The 21,098-nt window shown below is 41.9% G+C and overlaps 1 protein-coding gene across 11 annotated transcripts in view; it reads right to left on the bottom strand.

Moving 5' to 3' along the window:
• KDR (kinase insert domain receptor) overlaps window positions 1–21,098 on the bottom strand; it is a 174,364-nt gene that overhangs the window by 62,979 nt on the left and 90,287 nt on the right. For all 11 annotated transcript variants that reach the window (XR_014264489.1, XM_082464435.1, XM_082464438.1 and 8 more), the window contains 17 exons: window positions 19,827–19,941; window positions 19,573–19,736; window positions 17,490–17,646; window positions 16,264–16,387; window positions 15,631–15,739; window positions 14,465–14,806; window positions 12,291–12,437; window positions 11,429–11,560; window positions 9,035–9,141; window positions 8,470–8,605; window positions 8,008–8,112; window positions 6,552–6,665; window positions 5,891–5,979; window positions 5,141–5,294; window positions 3,111–3,208; window positions 709–831; window positions 445–556 (listed from right to left, as the gene is read on the bottom strand). Coding sequence is in view for 10 of the 11 variants with exons in the window: in XM_082464435.1 (XP_082320561.1) it covers window positions 445–556; window positions 709–831; window positions 3,111–3,208; window positions 5,141–5,294; window positions 5,891–5,979; window positions 6,552–6,665; window positions 8,008–8,112; window positions 8,470–8,605; window positions 9,035–9,141; window positions 11,429–11,560; window positions 12,291–12,437; window positions 14,465–14,806; window positions 15,631–15,739; window positions 16,264–16,387; window positions 17,490–17,646; window positions 19,573–19,736; window positions 19,827–19,941 (2,328 nt within the window). In the remaining variant the exon portion in view is untranslated. The remainder of the gene's footprint in view (window positions 1–444; window positions 557–708; window positions 832–3,110; window positions 3,209–5,140; window positions 5,295–5,890; window positions 5,980–6,551; window positions 6,666–8,007; window positions 8,113–8,469; window positions 8,606–9,034; window positions 9,142–11,428; window positions 11,561–12,290; window positions 12,438–14,464; window positions 14,807–15,630; window positions 15,740–16,263; window positions 16,388–17,489; window positions 17,647–19,572; window positions 19,737–19,826; window positions 19,942–21,098) is intronic.

The raw sequence follows: 21,098 nt of genomic DNA, 5'->3' as shown, positions 1-21,098 counted from the left end.
CCACCCCTCTAGGTGGTCACAAAGCACCGAGCTGATCTCCCTGTGCTATGCGGCTGCTTCCCACTAGCTATCTATTTTACGTTTGGTAGTGTATATATGTCCATGCCACTCTCTCACTTCGTCCCAGCTTACCCTTCCCCCTCCCCGTGTCCTCAAGTCCACTCTATGTCGGCATCTTTATTCCTGTCCTGAGGAACGGTGCCTTATTGATTTGATTTTCTCTTGCAGAAAGCCCTGAGCCTGATTCTTCAATACGTTTTCACACATATATATCTTTTGTTCCTTTCTTTCTTTCTTTCTTTTTTTAGGTTTTACAACCCAAAGCTTCCAAGTAAGTTTCATCCGATAAAGGTGGAATACAGGAGAGGGAAAGGCGTACTGGGGTCACTGACTTTTATCATTTTATTTGGAGTATGGATGGAGGGACAAAGAGAAGGAACTTACCTAAGGAAAATATTTCCCAGAGCAGGACACCAAAAGACCACACGTCACTCTGAATTGTGTACACTCGGTCAAAAATTGTTTCCGGGGCCATCCATTTCAAAGGGAGGCGAGCCTACGGGGATAGAAGACAAGGAATGAGAACCCAACTTATCACATATCTGAAGGAAAAGCTTCCATTGTCCCTGGACACAGGTCCTGAGGCTTGCTGAGAGGAGTTTGAATTCTGCAACTTAACAGATCACTGGGTGTATCTCTGAAACTTACATCTCCTTTTCTGACATAATCTGGGTCTTTATAAATATCCCGAGCCAAGCCAAAGTCACAGATTTTAACCACATTCTTCTCCGACAAGAGGATGTTTCTCGCTGCCAGGTCCCTGTGGATACACTGCAAAAAGAATCGTGTGCATTAGGACTCAACATAACTGATCTCTTCTACATCTGTTGTGACCTCATGGTTTAAAAAAAAGAAAAAAAAAAAAAAACCCACATTAGAAAACCAACTGATTAACAAGCACTGGGTTAAACATCTTTTATCAACTCTTCCGGAAAAAAGTCTGTAAGTTTCATTGAGACACACATCTGCTTATTCCATAAACAGCCCCAGACTCTGGAATTAAATAAGTTATAGCATGCTGATGGAGTCATAAATAGACTTCTCTTGGACACAATTAAGAATGTGTTTCTGGTCACATCCACACGTCCCTTTTGCCTGGCACCATATACGGTTAAAAGGTGTTATTCTAAGGAGGCCCTAGAATGGGGTTTATTTTGAATGAATGCACGGAAATCAGAAACAAGGGGCTCTCCTCGGTTTGGTGCCCTTTGTTGGTTTCTCTATTCCATACGTAACCGAAGCTGGACAAGCTCTGAGAAACAATTCCCAGTGGGGCTCACCCTGTTTTCAAAGCGCTGGCTTATCATGGAGGTCTACGAAAGCACTCTCAGCCTCTCCCTAGTCAAGGGGATTCTCTGGTACACGAAAAAGGAAAAGCGAATTCTCCTTGGCTTTCCTTCTATTCTTTTCTGTTCCTCAGTTTCTCTCTTCTCTGTATCCCCCTACCTTCATGTAACTTCCTACCCTAAGCAGCTTTATCTCCACCTGATAGATTTATAAGAGAACAAGAGTCTCGGGGAACGTTGAGAAATGAACGAAAGGCTTAGATGAGAATTCTTATGTCAGTGGAGGAGTGATGTGTGAGCCAGGCATTACGGACCCCCTTACACCTCACATCTGTAGAGCACTTTCCTCTGAACGAGGCACAAGGATGTATTGTACGACACAGGGAATATAGCCAATATTTTGTAATAACTGCAAATGGAGTGTAACCTTTAAAAATTCTATTAAAAAAATTTTTTTTTTAAAAAAAGCACATTGTCTGGCGTGATTGATCAAGACAGGAGACTCCAAAAAACACAGTCCTTCCTACTTTGCCCCGAACCGAAGAGCTTCCTTTTTTAAGCAACCAGGTGGTATTCAAGAAATTCAGCTGGTAGATGCAAGGGAAGTAAAAGGATCCCCCTCCACCCCTCATTCCCTTCCCCATCAAAGGAACCCTGACTAAATGGCAGGCTCTGGCCTTTAAAAAAATAACAAAATAAAATCAGAATCTTCAAGAAGGGCAAAGGGCCTTTCTCTCTGGAAAAATCCTCTAAGATCCCACTTCTCTCCCTTCCCCTTGGAAGACAGAAGACAAGAGGTCCTGGGCAGAAACCTCGGAGATCCTGAGGCTCTGAAAGCGGTGACAAGCTTTAAACTCCAGAAAAAGACATGGGTGAGGGATTTCACTCTAATTTAGGAAAAAAACACAAAGTAAAAACTTTACGTCTTTCTCCCCCAGGTAGGCTGCAGCAACTGCATTCTGTCAACTGATAATTTTTCCTGATACTTAATCTGAATTTTTCTTGTTTAATGTAAAACCATCCATTTTACCGAGGGGTGCCTCCACAGTGTTTACAACCTTTGGAATGTTTGTAACTTGTCACGTACCCACCTCAGCCTTTGTTTGGCCTACTTTTCTAATTTTAGCTCTTTCAATCGCTCTCATCTAAAGCCTGTCCTTCCTGGTTTCTAATTTTGCTACTACCAAATACTTTTTGATGGATGGTGATGAATGTCAAAGAAATGAAAAACAGACCTGTGCCAAGATATTTGCAAGGCTCAGCCCCTCACCTCTTCTAGGCCATTACTCAAATGCACATTCCCCTAAAGCCTTGCGTGTTCCCTTGGTTTAAAATCAATGTACACAAACAGAGAGGCATATGCCCACAGGAACATAACGCTCCTGTATACTCTATAACTCTTTCCTGCTGATTTTTCTCCACAGTACTTACTCCCATCTAGCCTACCAGGCATTTCACTTGTTTATATTGTTTGTTCCACCCACTAGAACATAATCTCCATGAAGGTGGAGAGTTTTGCCTATTTGCTCACACAGTGTCCTTAGCGCTCAGAAGACTGCCTGCACTTAGTAGGTATTTATCACATGAATTAATTTCACGAATTCCTAATACCACTTTAATGAGCAGAAATGGGGCCTCCCCAGTAGAGCTCTCTTAACAGTGCTCCAGCAGTGGTGAATGAATTACAGTCCCAAACAAACACCAATAGCTGGCAGTGGACACCTCATTTGCAAATCTGTGATGTGAAGAGATACTTTGTCTCACCTTCCGTGATGCCAAAAACTCCATGCCCTTAGCCACTTGGAAGCTGTAACAGATGAGATGCTCCAAGGTCAGGAAGTTCTTGTACACATCTTCAGAAACTGTCAGAAGACGCAGGAGGACAGAGATTGGTATTTCGGCCAGAAACTGTTTGTAAGTTTGACAGAGCAATCTTCATTTTAAAAATTGGGAGTTAAATTTCAGGAAATAGAAGCAGACAGAATGTGCTTCTATCTTCTGTAAGTATGCTGAATCCTGGTATATTATTAGCCTTCATCATACCCCTTAGCAAAAATATTGGTTTTTCCATTTTAGCCAAATTGGACGAACAAATCCAGGAGGCAAAATGGAGGAAAAACTGGCATAGGTAACAGGGGGGTAAAAGCAGGCTTTTACAAATTTGCTGTTTTAAAGTGTTGTGTTCTTTTCATATACTCAGAAGGATAAACAATAGTTTTCATATCAAGAACTCTAAAAATAAAACAACAATATCCAGGGTCATTGAATCTTTTCTCTCCAGGCTTTGTCCTGGGACAAAGGCCAAAGGTCAAACCATAATCTACAATGGCTAACTAAAAATACCGGAAATATATTTACTTCTCTCACTTTTAAACTGAGAAAGGGCTGTAAACACATTAAATCTGGCCTGTGAGGATGCTTTTTTCCTTCAAGGATACGAATGAGAGACGGCAGGAACATCGAGAGAAAGATGAATTTACGTTAAATTTGTGGTATTCACTTCCGGGTAACTAGTACAAAGAAACACTAAGACATTAATGGGCGTTTCAACATGATCTCTTAACTTTGGTCAGATAAGATAAGACATGGCTTCTTTCCTGAAGACAAATACCAGAGCAAATGAAAACTCAGTTGTAATAATAACCTTGTAAGTATTAAAAAGACTACGAAACTTTTTCTCAGCGACTTTCTACGTTCAGGGCTGGAGGGCTCTCCATGAATAATTAGTGAAACGCTTTCCTTTGCCAGATGAAGAAATGGAGGCAAAATTCTGGGCCAATGCCCCCTCTACTCCGACTGACTCCCTCAAGCCCTTGGGTTTCCGGCTCTCTGGCCACCATTCTGTGAGAGAGAGGATGGGGCAGAAGTGGCTCCACTCAGCGTGCACCCAGTTATGTGAGGTCCAGACAACCTCCCCACGCTTTTCTAGACCAAGTTCTAGCCTCACACCGCCTGCTTGGCTTCTATGGGAAAGAAGTCAGTTTTAAGTTCTCTCTATGGCCTCATGTCAAAGGGAACAGAAGCAGGTTTCTTCCACTATTTCATGATTGAATCCTTCTAAGCTCATGCCTCAAGAAGACCCAAATGTCAGGAAGCCCCATCTCCACCTCCACGGAGCTGTCTGCTCCTTCTGCGGGAAGCAGATACACAGTGTATCTTGAAGCTGGAAGAGGTCCTGAAAGTTAGGCTGGGAACACAGCTCCACTCATAAAGAGCACTAAAATATCATTGGAAGCATAAGTGGATAAAGACAAGTCTATTGACCAAGACTCTTCTGATGAAATATGGAAGACTTGATAAGCCACTTGGGGTAGAAACAACAGATGCCTACACTGCCTTGGAGAAGGTTGGGTACGATGAACTGAAGGACTTCTGTTGTGCTGGTGAAGCAGACAAGCTGGGACGGAACCGCTGTGGACAATGCGGCGGCTGATCAAACACCAGAGAGCCTCCTTTGCCCACCCGGAAGATGGCGCTGAGCCTCTCCTGCTGACAAATGTTGAACCAAGACTTGAAGAGCATTGGTTCGACTGGTGCCAACTGCTAAGCCCTCCTGGGGGACCGAGATTTCTCAGGCGAGCCACGCTCTGCCTCACCACGTAGCCTGCTGCTTATTTAGACCTTCCGCCCCTCACTTTTGGGGAGACTGAATGAAAGCCTCCTAGAAATTTAGGTCTCTTTCAAATATTAGGTAATACTGGACTTTTCCAGGACAAAGTTCGTTGTAACACCCTGTCACCTTGTCTGTTCCTACAAGAGCATGCATTCGGTGCAGAGGAAGCAATGGCAGGTACCTTCCTCTTCCTCCACATCACTGAGGGATTTCTCCTCCACAAATCCGGAGCTGGCTGAGCTCTGGCTACTTGTGATGCTGTCCAAGCGGCGTTTAGGATCCACGGTGATCTCCCCAACGTATTCTTTCCCTTGTCGGAACCGTGCCCCTTTAGTCTATAAGGAAACCGATGAACAAACTCCTTGAACACCAGAAAATCTCTCCAATGTAGTTAAACTATAGAAACAATTGTAACTATTCAAAGAAGATGAGAGACATCAATTTCAGGATCATGGAATCTCTGGGCTGAAATTTTGGGCAAGTGTTCTACATAATAGATTTTCTTCCATAAAGCCTGTCTCTTTTCTAGCTTAGAGATAAGGGCCTTGTTACAAGTTTCACTCAGACACACTTCCAACATTAGGGCGCTTTTGACACTGGGATTGACACTCCACAGGGCCACATATGGCCAGGGCAGAGACAGAATAATCCAGAGCTGTCCTTCCACCTGTCATTCCCTACCCTTACTCACACCCACCTTTCCGTCCTTGGCATCATCTATAATGGGTCAGTAGATTAGAGTCACAAAAATAAAACATGAGAAGTATGTGTCCTCCAGAAGGTAAAAGAGGAAGTTACAACAGCCAAGAGGTAACATGAAAAGATTCCTCACAATTTCTTTGCAGAATTTTACCAAAAAACTTAACCTGTACCACTTTGAGTTTTTCTCCATTTTACAGCGTGACCACAGTTGAGTTAGGAAATGACATACCTTGTAGGGGACAAATTCATTTCTCTTGCTCCTTAAGTAAGTGGACAGGTTTCCAAACTTGCAGAATTCCACAATCACCATGAGTGGCCCTGCAGACAGCACAGCATACCAAGAAGAGAAAATGTATTTGTATTTTCTCTCGTTTCTCACCAAGTGTTTAATATATCAATGAGCTAGAAAATATCACAGAAGAGGCTACACCCTTTCACTGGAAACAGGATCATAGAAATCAGCTGGCTGCAATTCCCTTATGTTGTAACTTTTCTTTTTCCAAAAGGCAATTCCACAGAAGACGAACCAAAATTTCAGAAGAAAATCCACCCACTTGCTTTTCAACACAATCACCTGAGATGACTCCATTTTAGGGGGGACTACTCTTAAAGTCCTTTGTTTTCAAATTTGGAGGGAAGTTTACTCTTCTCTGAACACCTATTACATAAGTAGCAAACTGTGTTATAATGATGTAGTATTTTTTAATTCACGTTGTAGAATAATTTACAGTGCCCATTAAATCTCCATGAAATATATTTATATATAGGAATCTGCCAAAGTTTCCTAAGTTAAGGAAACCAAGGCCATGGGAGTTGGGTGGCTTCCCTCAAATACCAGCAGAAAAGTATATGCCAAAATCCCACAGCCAGAGCCATCTATAGACACTCACCCCCTGGCTTGGTACAGGCACCAAGAAGATTGACCACGTTGAGATGGTGGCCAATATGAATGAGGATCTTGAGTTCAGACATGAGGGCTCGGTGTTCGCTGTGTGTTGCTCCTTCTACAAATACAAACAAAGAGGGAAATCATACATGAGGCATTACCTTAGGAGGATTAATGCCACACTGTGTGCATCTGTGCAACTTTCCCTCCAGGGATAATACAACTGTAACCCAACTGACAGGCTAGCTGCATTAAAAGACAAACATAAGTTATACTTTATAATTCTAAATCAAATTCTTTAAGTGCACCCAGAATGTTTGATATTTGAAGGAAGCCATTGTGAGGTCTTTTGCAAAGTGGAGAATACATCTGCAAATGAACTCATGCCCAGATTTTCTCCTTTTACGAAACTGGATTTTCACATATCAGGTTTACTATGCTTCTTAGGGCCTGATTATTTCAGTGCTTCCTCGTAAGGAAGCAACACCATGTATTGCTCATGCGTTAGGGGCTATGCTGGAGTTCCCACCAATCTGTGCCGAGCAGGAAACTTAAAAGGGCCAGCTGGCAAAGCCAGTTGGCACATGAGGCCGATGAGGCTAAGACTGGGAGTTTGATCCTGTACAGACTGGTACACTTCCCTCTAATGCACAGACATGGTCCACACCTCAGGCCCGGATGAGCCACCTCAAAACTATATACTCCTCGGCCACAAGGGAGAAAAGGCAAAAGGACAGAGATGCCTTCAAAATGCACAAGACCCATTGGCGAAGGGTCAGTAGCACTGTCTCCATCAATGAAAGCACATCACAGTTCTAGCAAAGAGCTTTATACGCATTACTCCCCCAAAATTAAAATGGCAAGACCAGAATTCCATTACGATTAGGCTTAACAATTGTTTACGAAATTTTTATTTTAAAAATGTCCCCCTTAATCCTTTTTTTCCCAGCACAACCATTCTTATTTTGCATATTGTCTTTTATATGTGAAAATCTTTTACATATTCCAATTCTAGGGAACATGCTGTTTTTTGCATGCTGCTATTTTTACTTATTACATCAAATTTCTTTTTCCGTCTCTTAATGGTCTGTAATTATCTTACTAATGCACTACAGTACACTAAGAAAACAGTTTTGATGTAACCAAGGTATTTTTTTCCTATAGCCGGGCTACTAAATATAGCTGTACAAGCTGTGATCTGTGCAAGGGCTCCCAGGCAAGGTGGGACAGTAGGGGAGCTCAGATCCATCCCAACTTTGCCTGCCAGGCTGTGGACCCTGGCATGAGTCTATAAAAGAGGAAATTTTTATCTAGTTTGTACAAAGGCATCGTATAGTCTGGCTGCATGTTTGGCTAGTGGGCCCACCTAGCCACAGAGCCACGGATACAAGCCTTTCATCATGTTTAAAGATGGGATGAAACAGATAGAGGGATACATCACCATAGAATTTTGCTTTTACCTTTCAACATTTTGACAGCCACTGTCTTGCAGGTTGCTGTCTTGTCAATTCCAAAGGCATCTGCTTCAATCACTTGCCCAAAGGCACCACGGCCAAGAGGCTTACCTAGAGTCAACAACAAAACAGACTTGGACTATTTCACCACCGAAGCGATAGGCAAAGATTCTGACTTGACAGGGTGACCATACATCCCAGTTTATCATAGACAGTACAGTTGACCCCCTTGTCCTGGCTTAATGATTTAATATCTCCCTCTTCCCCCTCTAAATGTCCTGCTTTGGGTGATTATACAGGGACCCTACTTCTAAGTGACTAAATGGACGATTACTCAAATTCAAGAGATGGAATGAATTTTCTGAACCAGGATCCAACGTTTAAATAGACTAGATCTGTCATCAGCCTAAAAGAGGAAGAGATGGCCTGGTAAACCCAATATCAAATTAATATCACTTGGAAACACACCTAGTTTCAGCCGGTCTCTGGGGAATTCCCATTTGCTGGCATCATAAGGCAGGCGCTCACAATGCTCATCCAGGGGGAGTTCGTCCGGATCCATGACGATGGATAAGTAGCCCGTCTTCAGTTCCCCTCCACTGGCCTGGAAGGCATTGCTCCTTCAAGTCACACACACCCTGTTATCTGGCTGTTGTTCCGTGTGCGTGTTATTGTTGTTTATAGAAGCCCCATTCTTGGTGTCTCATTTTCTAAACGGCTCATAGTGTGTGAGAGTAGTCCTATTATAATTCTGTTCCCAGTGTCCCCTCGACCCCCCAAATGAGCTCAGAATTTAATTCTTAACTCTTAATTACACTAGACAGTCCAAGCCCATTTCTCCTCTTGTTGCTTCTATCAATTAAAGCCCAGTGGTGTAGCCAAAAGCAAGTGGGTAAGAAGGTTATTGTATAGAGATAAAATCGTGCCTATTGAGCCAATAACAATGGGAAGAATCAACTCAAAGAACCCCAGTCAGCTTTCATTAATCATGAAAACCAACGTGCGTGGGACGGAAGGGAAATTATTTTGTTACCCGCTTAACGGTCCGTAGAACGATGACAAGAAGTAGCCAGAAGAACATGGCAATCACTGCAGTGCCTACTAGAATAATGACTTCCAAGTTTGTCTTTTCCTGGGCGCCTGGAAAGACACAAAGGAATGAGCACCAACAACTGGAAGCTCATACCTTTTGATACAAAATAACAAAGTTCCACACTAAAGCAAAATCCCAATCTTACCAACTCAGGAAAATCCTAGACAATAATAGTCACAAACCTCTAACTTGAATGCAGTTTATAATATTCTTCATGGATAATTTAAAGTTTGCAAAACATTGCTCATGAAAACTTCCAACAGTAAAATTCTAAAGTAATTAACAGAGAAATATTAATGCCCTAAAAGACAAACAGAAAGCATTTGGAAGAAGAGCAGACTTTGATGGAAAAAAAAAACAGATCATGTTCTATAGAGAAGAAAAGTATTCTATTTGGGGAAAATAAATGTTTGGTTTTATGCTGTTGGTCTATATTTTGATCTGTATGGAGTTTGTGGAAGGACTGTCTAAGAAAACAAGTAGGGAAATAAATGTAGTCCTTTGGCCAGAGAGCTATTGGTGACTAGGCACCTACAAGATGCTCGTCACTTTAGATATGTCATGTCGCTCAGTCTTCTCAATAACTCTCAGTTTTCAGATGGAGAAGCAAGCTCAGAGAGGTTAAGCTACTTCATCAAGGGCACACAGCAAGTTGATGGAATGGTCAGGAGTTAAACAAGGTCTGTCCAACACTGGCTAACATTTCACTACCCCATCCTTGTGTGGCAGGAGCCTCAGTGAGGAAAGAGAAAGAGCTGAGGGGACTGCCTCAGGCGTGGCCTGGCAGTATGAGTTTAAACATGCTCAGGAAACGAAAGAGAAGAGAAAAAGCTGGAGGGCAGCAAGGAAAGCTGCAGATGTTCAGGACCCCAGAGGACAGCTCTGAGTGGGGAAAATTAAGCCCAGAGGAGGCTTTCAACCAAGAGTGAGGATTAGCACAGTGGTGATAAGGAAGCAATTATCACTTAGGGTCTCCCATTGGATGAGTACAGTGTGAATCAAACTGGGCCACAAGCTGTGAGAGTGGCTCAGGCAGCCTCAAGAAGACAGAAAGACAAGTAATTAATTAGTTAGCAAAATAAGAGTTATAGTTGAGAGACAAGCACCAAGTATGCTTGGAAGTAGATTTTGTTTCTCTGGTGGTCTTACTGAAGGAGTTCTCTATTTATACATAGAGATTTAAAAGTCTGCTTGTTCATAGTAAAAAGTTCAAAGATTCAACTGTCTATATATTTGGTGCATTAATATTCCCATATGAACATTTGGGAAACTAGCAGGAAGCATTAAATATTTACCTCTTCCTTTCTTAGTAGTCTCTTCTGGTGAGAAGTAAATGTAATCTCTGTGCCAAGGTTACCTAGTTAGGCCTCTTGGTAACCAGCTGCAGACAGCTAACAGAGCTGAGGCAAAGCATGGGAGAGAACTGGAAGTCTCCCTTAGGATTCTGCCTAAAACATGAAGCACTTTGAAAGTGACAAAACTACCGTGTCACTTGAAATCTTTATTTGCAAGTGCAGTTTACAAAATGGTAATAAGCCTATAGATTTGAAAAGAAGTCAAGGTATTGAGATGTAATACTTGGCAACATAGATTTGACAGACTAAAGGGACTAAAATCTAGTCTTTGAGAGACAAATTAGGATGAGTGCGTAGAAATCCATCAGTTCCTCCATCTGTCACCACCCCTCTCTTTTCCCCTTGCATACCATTCCTTCATCCACATAATACAGTTTCATTGTCCCCTGCTGGGTTATTTTTAAAAAGACATAGGAATACACTTTTGAAGATAAAATATTCTGTCACAAATTCACCTTTCCCATCTGAGAAAATGCCAGATTTCACATCATTCCTGCATACACATTTAGATAAGAACCCCAAATTTTCCATTTCAGAAAAGCAATGGTCTATTGTTTACAAATGAATCTTAATTATCTTTAGTCCAATAAAAACTATGAACCTTTGTGACTATCTAGATAGCACTGACTTTCATGACTATGCAGTAATTCTACCTAATAAATATCGAGGCATAATTTTCATAACAAGTTAATTAAGCCATTCATATGAAGAAAGAATCAGGGAAAGGAGGACATTCCACCCGCCTGGCTAAGAATTTTTCCACAGTGAGAACTGCGGGGATAGAAATGTGATGAGAGCAGAATTAAAATAACATTAATTATGTTTTCTGGTTAAAATAACATATACTTAGAGTAGAAAACATACAAAGTACAAAGAATATTAAAACCACCCATAACCCTCCTGCCCAAAGTATATGAGTATATATAAGATACAAGCTAATTTTTAAAAACCACCTGATTGTCTATGAATTCCCACTGACCTTCCACTATGAAAAACGCCTCCACTTTTGCACACCCGAGAACACTGCATGCCTGGCAGGTGTACAGGCCTTCATCCTCTTTCCTCACCCTGCGTATAGTTAGGTTCCGGTTCCCATCTTTTAGCACGATGCCTGAGAAAGGGGGAAAATGATGGTTTTGATTTATGATGTGGTCTGGTAGAGTTTTTCAGGACAAAAAAAAATTTTAATGTAAATGTTTCCCTTTATCTTGGGCTATTATCTAACTCTAAAAAGAGTCATACAGGGTCAACTGCTGTCTCAGCACCCCTGGCTTCCCCGAGAATTCAGCAGGCTCTGAAGACTCGGGTTCCGAGTGTATGAGATGAGCCAGACCATGGATAGTAATATTGCTTTCTGTTCTACCTAAAACAAATCAAGAAACCATATGGATTTTATACTGTATGACACTTCTAGGTGGAATCTAAGAAATAAAACAAACTAGTGAATATAACAAAAAAGAAACAGACTCACAGATATAGAGAACAAACTAGTGGTGACCAGTGGGGAGAGGGAACAGGGGAGAGAGAGGCAAGACAGGGGTAGGGGGTTAAGAGGTACAAACTACTATGTATAAAATAAATAAGCTACAAGGATATATTGTACAGCACAGGGGATACAGTCAATATTTTATAACTATAAATGGAGAATAATCTTTAAAAATCGAGACTCACTATGCTGTCCACCTGCAAATTAAATAATATTGTACATCGATATACCTTAATAAAAATAAATAAATAAATGAGTAAATAAATCATTTTTTTAAGAAAGAAATAATATGGATTTTAGTTAATATCTCTAGGGAAATTTTGCAGCCAAAAAGAGACCGACATGCTCTATTCACCTGAATCTTCCACAAGCGTCTCATTATCTTTGAACCACGTAATCTGTGGAGGGGGATTCCCAGACGCTGTGCAGGAAACTTCGATGGTTTCACCAATACTTGTTGTCTGGTTCTCCAGGTTTCCTGTGATCGTGGGTGCCATGCGCTCTACGCACACGCGCAAAAAAAAAAAATCATAGGACCTTTAGTTATAAGTTTTGAAGTGGTTTTCATATCAGTAAACTATTAAACCATTTAGTAAACTGTTAATTTACTAAGCCAAAAATACACAGAGGTCGATAACTGGAGCATTGTTCATGGCGTAAAGTTAAATGAAACAAGTCAGTCAGTTCAGATGGATTACTGCATCTCTTTGAACATTCATATTAGTGATTCAAGCTGGTAATCACATCACAAAATAAAAGTTGTCACCCTTGACTTCCCTCCAAATAAATAAATAAATTCTAGCCAGTGACACACAAGAATTCTGCCATGTTTCTCTTGGAAAGTACGTAACTTCAGTGTAATTCAACAAAGAATGCCTTATATTTATTTGGTACTTTTTACAAAACTCATTTGTCCTGTTTCTGTTTTTCACTATCAACCCTATATGGTGGGCAGTATGAGCCTTATTTTGCAGATGAAAGGGGTTAAACAACTTATCCCCGTCCTTATAACTAAGTAAACAGTTGAACTCAGCATTTCCACTAAAACACAGACAAAACAATGATACTCTAAGGAAAGTCAAAGATTTTTAAAAAAATGAAGCCCATAGGTACTTGTTTAAATGTACAGGACAACTTTAGATTTAACCTTTCCTACAAATCATCAAAGTGCTGTGGAAATATCTTGTCCAAACCAACTGAACATCGAAAAGAATCCTGTTGGAAGAATCCACTTCAACATTTAGCAAAATTAGATTACCTCAATGGTGAACTACGCTGGGGCTTAAGCAAATGGACTCTCGTCTATTTCCAAGAATAATTTTTGGAAAACAACTTGGGAGCCCTTAGAGAGCAAACCAGCTCATTGTGAGCATGTATTTCCTGGGCATGGCAAAGCCAGGAACCTCCTTCACATCTCTTTCTGAATTTTTTCATTAGCTTGAAACCAGACCAGTCACCAAGATGAACAGAAAAACCATGATCATATATGGGGTGTGATTTGAAGGGCCTTGGGATGACTTCACTCGAAAACATCTCTTCTTCTGACACCAGAGTCTCAACACTAGCAAAATCTATCCTAGTGCCTGTCTGAAAATACCTCTGAAAATATGTCAAGGCCTTTGAAAATATTATTCCTCTAAAACTTCGGTATAAATTAGTTTATCTGGGCAGTTCCCCCTTCCCGACAGTTAAAAAAAAAAACAAAAACAGAACACATGCATCCTAGAAACTAGGAAGGGACACTAGGGAGAGGAGAAAATGGAAGGAGATAGCACAGAGAAACTCCCCAAATTTGACTGATTTCCCCAGAGACAGAGCCGTGTTTGCATGGATTTTGTGCAAGGCACGGGGTTAGAGGAGGTGTAGAGAGTGACTCGGTGTGGGATTTACAGAGCTTTCTGCTCACTAAGATGCTCATCTCATTGACCGTGAGCTGTACCACAGAGGTACAGGCACTGAGTGCAGCATCCCTCCCAGAGGCTCTCACAGGTCTTAAACAACCCCATCACCACACTCTTCAGGCAGCAGATGTCTTATCAAGCACGCAGTATGTGCCACTATGTTTTATGCCTGGAGCTCAGCAAAGAGTAAAACAGAAACAACCCCTGTCCTCATGGACACAGAGACCTCACTGTACTCCACAGCCCAGCAGTTGTCTGTGTTCTCACTCTGTCCGCCACTATGAACTTCCGGCACCCTCCTAGCTCACGGTAGGCATTCACAAATATGTGTCTATTTAAATAACTGAATGCCCAAGAACGAGGCAGAAACTTCCCTGGTTTAGGGGAATCCCTTGCAGATAGTAGTGAGTGACCCCACCATCAGGGTTGGAAAGAATGGGGTTATTTTCTCTTTTTAATACATCACTTCACCATGATTAGCTTCCTTCTGCCTTGAGGACTTTCTGTAAGATAAGTGCTCACCGGTCTACTTCATAAGCTGCTAGAGGACAATCTTCACACAGCCCCTGAAAGCATTACATTTACGGCATCCCAACTGCTTCTGGATGGTCCAGAGTTACCTCCCTACCTAGGACTGTGAGCTGCCTGGCCACGCAATGTCTTTTCTTGGTCTTCCTGTCCTGAGCAAAGCAGATGTAGTCTCCTTGGTCCTGCAAGGATGCATTCTGCAGCTCCATGATCAAAATGTCATTTGTGCTATTAGAGATCATCGTGGCATTCATTCTCCAAAGAGCATCCAAGTTCTTGCAAACAGGTGTGGGCAGCTCTCCCACGTGGATGGGCAGAGCCTGTGGGCCAAGTTTGTACCATGTGAGGTTCTCAAACATAGTTCTGTCCGCGGAGCACCACAGAGACACGCTCTCCTGCTCGGTGGGCTGGGTGCCGGGTTGCAAAGTGATTTCAGGACCCCCTGAAATGTAAAACCCATGCTTAGAAGACAGTGATTTAACTTGGGCAGCACACTATTGCTTCCTTGTTGCCTTCAGTCTGCGATAAAGCACCAAGAGAAGTGAAACTCTGGCATTCCCAGACGATGGAATATAAGGAGACAACCAAACTGGACGATTCCAGATTCAAAATGTATTATTCTACCAAACTACATTATTTGGAAATGTAAATGAATTCCTCAGATATATATGAAATCTCCACTTTGAGCTCTAAGCACGGTTTTTAAGATTTAACCACCCCCCCAATTCAAAGCAGATAATTATAACTTGGGATTTAAAAAATTAATTCCTCATTAATATGTAACACTCACTGACAGGAAAACTATGTTTATTACAGTGAATTAGCTCAGACTGAAATATTTTATTCCATCCAGTCAGCTAAAGCTAAGCCATAAAATTAAGATGGACAAAGTCGGTAGTATTGGGAAGGCACTGCTCCAATGTCATTACAATTGCCTCCCAAAAACCCAACCTTGTCAGCTGTTCAATAGCAAGCGCATAAATGTTGACTGAACCTCTCTAAGCCAAGCACTGTGCTACACTCTGATGACAAAGACAAAAATATGATGCAGGACTTAAGCTTCAGAAGCACGTGTGAAACCATACTCCCTCTCCTGTGAAGTCAGATGTACTGACTTCACGTGAGCCCAGGAGCTACCGGAGGAACTCTCCTTTATGAACAAAGGCATCAATTAGCCATCCAACTCCCCTTCCTAAAGCCACGCCACTCGTGGGAATGGCCAGGGCAACAGAGTATCAGACAGCCCAGCCCCTGGAGAGCACTTACTGGTCACGTGGAAGGAGATAACCCTCTCTCCTCTCCCAGCTTTGTTCACCGCTTCACATTTGTACAAAGCGGATACATTGGCTGCTTGGATAACAAGGGTACTTACAGTCTGTGAAAAAAACAAATCCCAGGCCATAAACAATGGAGGCTGTGTTTATGCACGTGCATTCAGACTAAAATTCAGCATCCCCACCACTGCTGCGACCTGCCTACTCCATTCAGACTCCAGCACTGACCACGCTCAAATCTGTGCAATTATAATTATGCTGGTGCAGCTCACACATCATACAAAATGAGCTTTGGAAACCATGGAATAAAGAATGTGTTTTAATACAACATCACATGCCTTTTCTCATTTTCATGTTTATAAAATCAGAATTACCATACATCCTATGTACAGAGTTAATGGCATATGTGTTTTATTTTTCTCTGATACAGTAACAATAAGTCAATGGTGTTTCTAAAAGTTAATGGTGTTTTCAAACTGACTTAATATGCTAGTATTTTATCATCCAATTTCTTTGACGATCAATCGCCAATATTCCTCACACATTGATATTATTTTACCCTGCTTTCACTCCATCCTTCCATAAAAGAGAGATAGATTTTCAAATTAAAGAACTTCAAACTCACTTTGTTTTTTCCTTCAATTAGGGCAAACTGATTTTTGTTGACTTCGATTTTGTTTCCCCCCTGGAAGTCCTCCACGTTTCTCCATTCTTTACAGGTATGTGGGTTTGTCGTTAAGGCAGCTTGGCTATAAGAAAGAGGTAACAGATGATATCATGACTTAATTTTTCTTTAATTCATATCAATAGCAAGGAAAGGAGTCAGACTTCGGTTATTACGTTCTTAGAAATAACTTCCAACGCACCCTACCACGTTACAAGACTTGGCGCCAATTAAAAATAGGCCTCAGCAATGAAGGAAAAGGTTCTAGGTAGATTCATTCAGGATACAGGAGGGAAGCAGCTATTCTGGGAACAAACCTCCATTCATAAATTGGATCGACAAGACAATTCAAGTTAATTTAGTTCAAAGGAAGGCAAGGAAACTAAGAAGCCATTGGGCTTCTTAATCTCCCTGGGACTGTGGCCTTTGTGTAGGAAATGGTCAGCATCTGAGGAAGAAACTAAGAGAGGCCATCTCAAAAACAACAACAGGAAGTGAACTGCTTAGGGTGGTGGTGGGTGACTTGTTGTTGTTTTTTTTCCTAAGGATGTCTGGACTTGTGTTAGGACCTGATAAGCCGGGCCTGAGGCTCCGGGGTCTACCACTCCCTTGCATCCATCAGCACTTCCTCTGAGATGTACCTTCTCACAGATAAGGAGATTGTGGTATTCACCGGTTGATTGGCATAAGGAGAAAAACCAAAGACTGGCAATTAACAAAGTGAGCAAAGAAACTGCATTCAGAGAGATGGACATCAGGGCCAACCTGAAGAGAGAGCTAGCTAATCTCAAAGCGCGATATCCCAAGGAACGACATCTCCTAAAGATGTAAGCACAGAGCAAGACGGAAGGAGATTAAGAGTACCACTTGAGGGATAACCTTCTTAGAGATAGTCTTCTTGGCTTAGAATGGTGTCATATCATAGCTTGACTATGTCCATCGACAGAAGAATAGATAAAGAAGATGTGGTACATATATACAGTGGAATACTACTCTGCCATATAAAGAATGAAATAATGCCATTTGCAGCAACATGGATGGACCTAGAGGTTATCATACTAAGTAAGCCAGACAAAAACAAATACTATAGGATATCACTTACATGTGGAATCTAAAAATAAAACAAATGAATAAATATTTTTTTAAATGCAAAAGAGCAGGAAAAAAAAGGGTGTGGCCCTACTCACGTGGGCTGGTAGGTACACTCTGTTTCCAGCTGCCAGTACCAGTGGACGTGACTGGGGGGAGGAACGGCATAGATCGTGCACGTCAGCGTTTGGGAGGTGCCATACTGGTAAGAGTCCACGGGAGAGATCAGAGATTTCTCACCAATCTGGGGTGGGACTGGAGATGGGAAAGACAGCTTTTGAATTGTCAATCAGCTTTGAGGAATGGAAAGTAGAAGTTTGCAGCAACTAAAGCCTGTGTTTTTCCAAGCATAGAATTTTTGCCCCCATTTGCTTTTTCAAAGAACATCTAGATTTGGAAACAGGACACCTGACTTCTAGTGATACTCATGATAACAATAATAATAAACTAGTAAGTTGAGTGACTTTGTGCCAGTCTCGTCACCCTGTGCCTCACCTTTTTCTCATCTACATTACAGAGATCGTTCTCCTCATCCTCCCAATTTCACAAGATCAGACAAGGCTCCAGGAAGAAAATAGTTGTGAATAATACAGTAGGTACACGTATTATGTACTGAGCATTGTTCTAAGTGCTTTACATCAATTAATTCATTTACATCAATTAATTCATTTAATCCTCACAGCCACTGTTATTGTCCTCCACTTTACATGTGGGAAAAATTTAAAAGTGAAATGACTTGCCCAAGGTCACCCACCACGCCTGCTTCTCCATCTCTCCCTCCTTCTTCCCCTTCCTTCCTTTCTCCCCTCCTCTCTCCCATCCTTTCTTGTTTTCTTCCCTTCCTCCCTCCATTCCTTCCCTGTCTTTTCCTCCTTCTCTCCCTTTTTTCTCTCTTTCTTTTTTTGGCTCCAAAGTCATTAATGCGAAACTATCTTCTCATCACTACCAACCTAAAGCCTCAGATTATACTTTCAAACCTTGACTTCTTTTTTTATCTTTGTTTTATAGAGCAGGGTAAATGCTAGGGTGAATCAAACGTTTAGTGACTTCCTGGATGAATGAGATGGAGTTATTCACTGTCCATTTTTACATCTTTATTTCTTGTTCCTTTCCTTCTCCCCACCCTACTTTTCAGCTTCCCAGCTTCTCTATACTCCCCAAACTCCTACACCCAAGTGGCTCCTAAGTGACATTTCTGGAAACTCTTATCTTTAAAACACTCCCTGAAGCTGATGTCCCAGCAAAGAAACGAAGCCAAGCTCAGCAGACGTACAGAGCTTGGCAGGATATACAGGGAAGCACCTTAATGTCACATGAGAAGATCCTGAAGTTTTAATCTGCCATGACAGTAGAAAGCACAAAGAATTACAACAGAGAAGCATTTCCCAACCTGTGTTTGGAGCAAGATATTAATGGATGTATGGGGGAGGGTTGCTCTGGTCAAATAAGTTTGTTAAACCTTGGCTACTCTATGTCTCCCACCCACCACTGGAGAATGGCAATATACTATGTCCATCAACTTAGCATCTCCCGCATTTACTTGACCATGATGCCCTTTTCCTCCCCACCCAGAGTACTTATTGTAAATAAGTATCTTTCAGTTTGGAAAAATAAAGTTCAAATCATTCTTAAATCAAAAACTTAATATCTCCCCCTTTACAGCCTCAGAGTCAGATCCCAGACTCCTGTTGAAAAAAAAATTAAAACACTTCCAACCAGCCAACAGTGTCCACCTGCAAAAGCCTTCTGCATTGGAATCTGCCTGTGCATCACTGATACATCAACCCCCAAATCAAACTAGCAGCTTCCCACAAAATCCAAGAAGAGTCTTAAACATTTGCATGCCAGGAGCACAATTCAAAGGTACTGCAACTGGAGCCTGATGACTGTCCCTGTGGGCACTCTTATGTCACAGCATTTAGCCATTGGCTGCACCATCTACTTTAGGCTCGAGTTCGACCACCAAATGGTTCATTCACATGGCCTCTTAAGCAAACATGTCCAGAGCATACTGCCCCACACCTCACTTCAGCTGCACTGTCCTGTATCATTTTTATACACCGGAGCTACTCATGATGTAAGTGAGGCAGAGACACCAAAGGAATGGTGGCCTGGCTTTTCAGGAGGACATAATCATACTCTTTATAATAGATAAAGAGAAGGAAAACTGAATGGACTCACCATTCACAACCAGAGATACCACGTGGCTCTGTTTCTCCTTTGAAATGGGATTGGTAAGGATGACAGTGTAATTTCCTGTATCTTTTTCACTCACTTCCATAATGGTCAGTACGTGCCCCACTTTAATTGTGTGATTGGACTCAATGGGTCTTCCATTTTTATACCTGTGGGGAAAAACAAATCCCAGAAATGAGTCCGATCTAAGGATCTGCTTTCACGTGGAACAAGGCTTTGCATTTATTTCCAGTCGTTACCATTTTATTTCTGGAGGAGGGTAACCAAGGCACTTCACAGGGACTCTGACACGGTCTCCCACGGTGGCTTCCACCAAAGATTCCATGCCACTACCGAAAGCAACAAAAGGTTTTTCTGGAAGAAAATAAAAATCATTTTTCTCATAAATGGCAACTTCTTATAAATGGCCATTTGGTTTAGTTTTTCATTTCAAGTGAAGAGTCAAAGACCTTGGGGGTCTGAGTCACTGCTGTTCAGAGAGTCCCCATCTCACCCTTCTACAGGTCCCACCCCAGGTTCTCCCTCACCCGTGGTCTCTGCGTTAGCTTTTCTCTCTCCCCAGTCTGCTCCACAAGTCTACCGAGCACTCAGATCTCACTCAGTTCAAGCATTTGCTTCTCTGTGAAGCTCTCCCTACGTCTCCCAGGGGACCTTGGGTGCTCCTTCTCCTCTGCTCCCATGACACCCTATACATACCTCCCATGTGCCCCAGGACTCAGTCCTCCGACCTCTTCTCTTTACCAACACCTTCCTCTTGTCAATTACACATTCCTCCTAAATCTATATCTCCTGCCCCTGACTTCCCTGGGTTCTAGGTTAATATATTAAAGTCTCCACTTGGATGTTTAGTGGGCACCTCCAAATGAAGCCACCCAACCCTGTGTCCCCAAAATCCTACCCCTCTTCCTATCTTCCCTGTCTCGGTTAAGAAAACTACCGTTCACTCAGTTGCTCACACTAAAAACGCAAAGGTCATCTTCCATTCTTTTTCTCTTATACCCCGCAGCCAGGGAATCGACAGGCAAACCCTATTGGCTCTATCTTCAAAAATACATCCAGAATCAGGTCACTTCTGACCACCTCCACTTCTACCACCCTTGTCTAAGCCACCCACCATCTCTCACCCGGATGACTGCAATTAGCCTTCTAACTAGTCTCTCTACTTCTGCCCTTACTTCCCTAAAGTATTTCACATTAAAATAACCCACATAGTGAGCCTATAAAAAACATAAGCCAGAGCATGTCTCTCTCTGCTCAAAACCCTTCCATGCATTCCCATATTATAAAATCCAACCCCTTATGAAGGCCTATAAGTTGGATGCCATACAAATTATCATCTAAACTGAGACGTTTATGTGAGTGAAAGAGAATAAATGGGAAATTAAGTTATTTTCTCAAAGCCCCACACAAAGTAACTAAATACAGGTTTCCCCAATTGCAAGGCCCATGCTTATTCAAGGAAGCCCCTCAGCCTTGCGATCAAATGAAAATTTTAAAATGATCTTAGATAA

The sequence above is a fragment of the Balaenoptera physalus genome, assembly GCF_965194825.1.
Source record: "Balaenoptera physalus genome assembly, chromosome: 5".
Lineage (NCBI taxonomy): Eukaryota > Metazoa > Chordata > Mammalia > Artiodactyla > Balaenopteridae > Balaenoptera > Balaenoptera physalus.
This window is presented reverse-complemented; position numbering and strand designations above follow the sequence as displayed.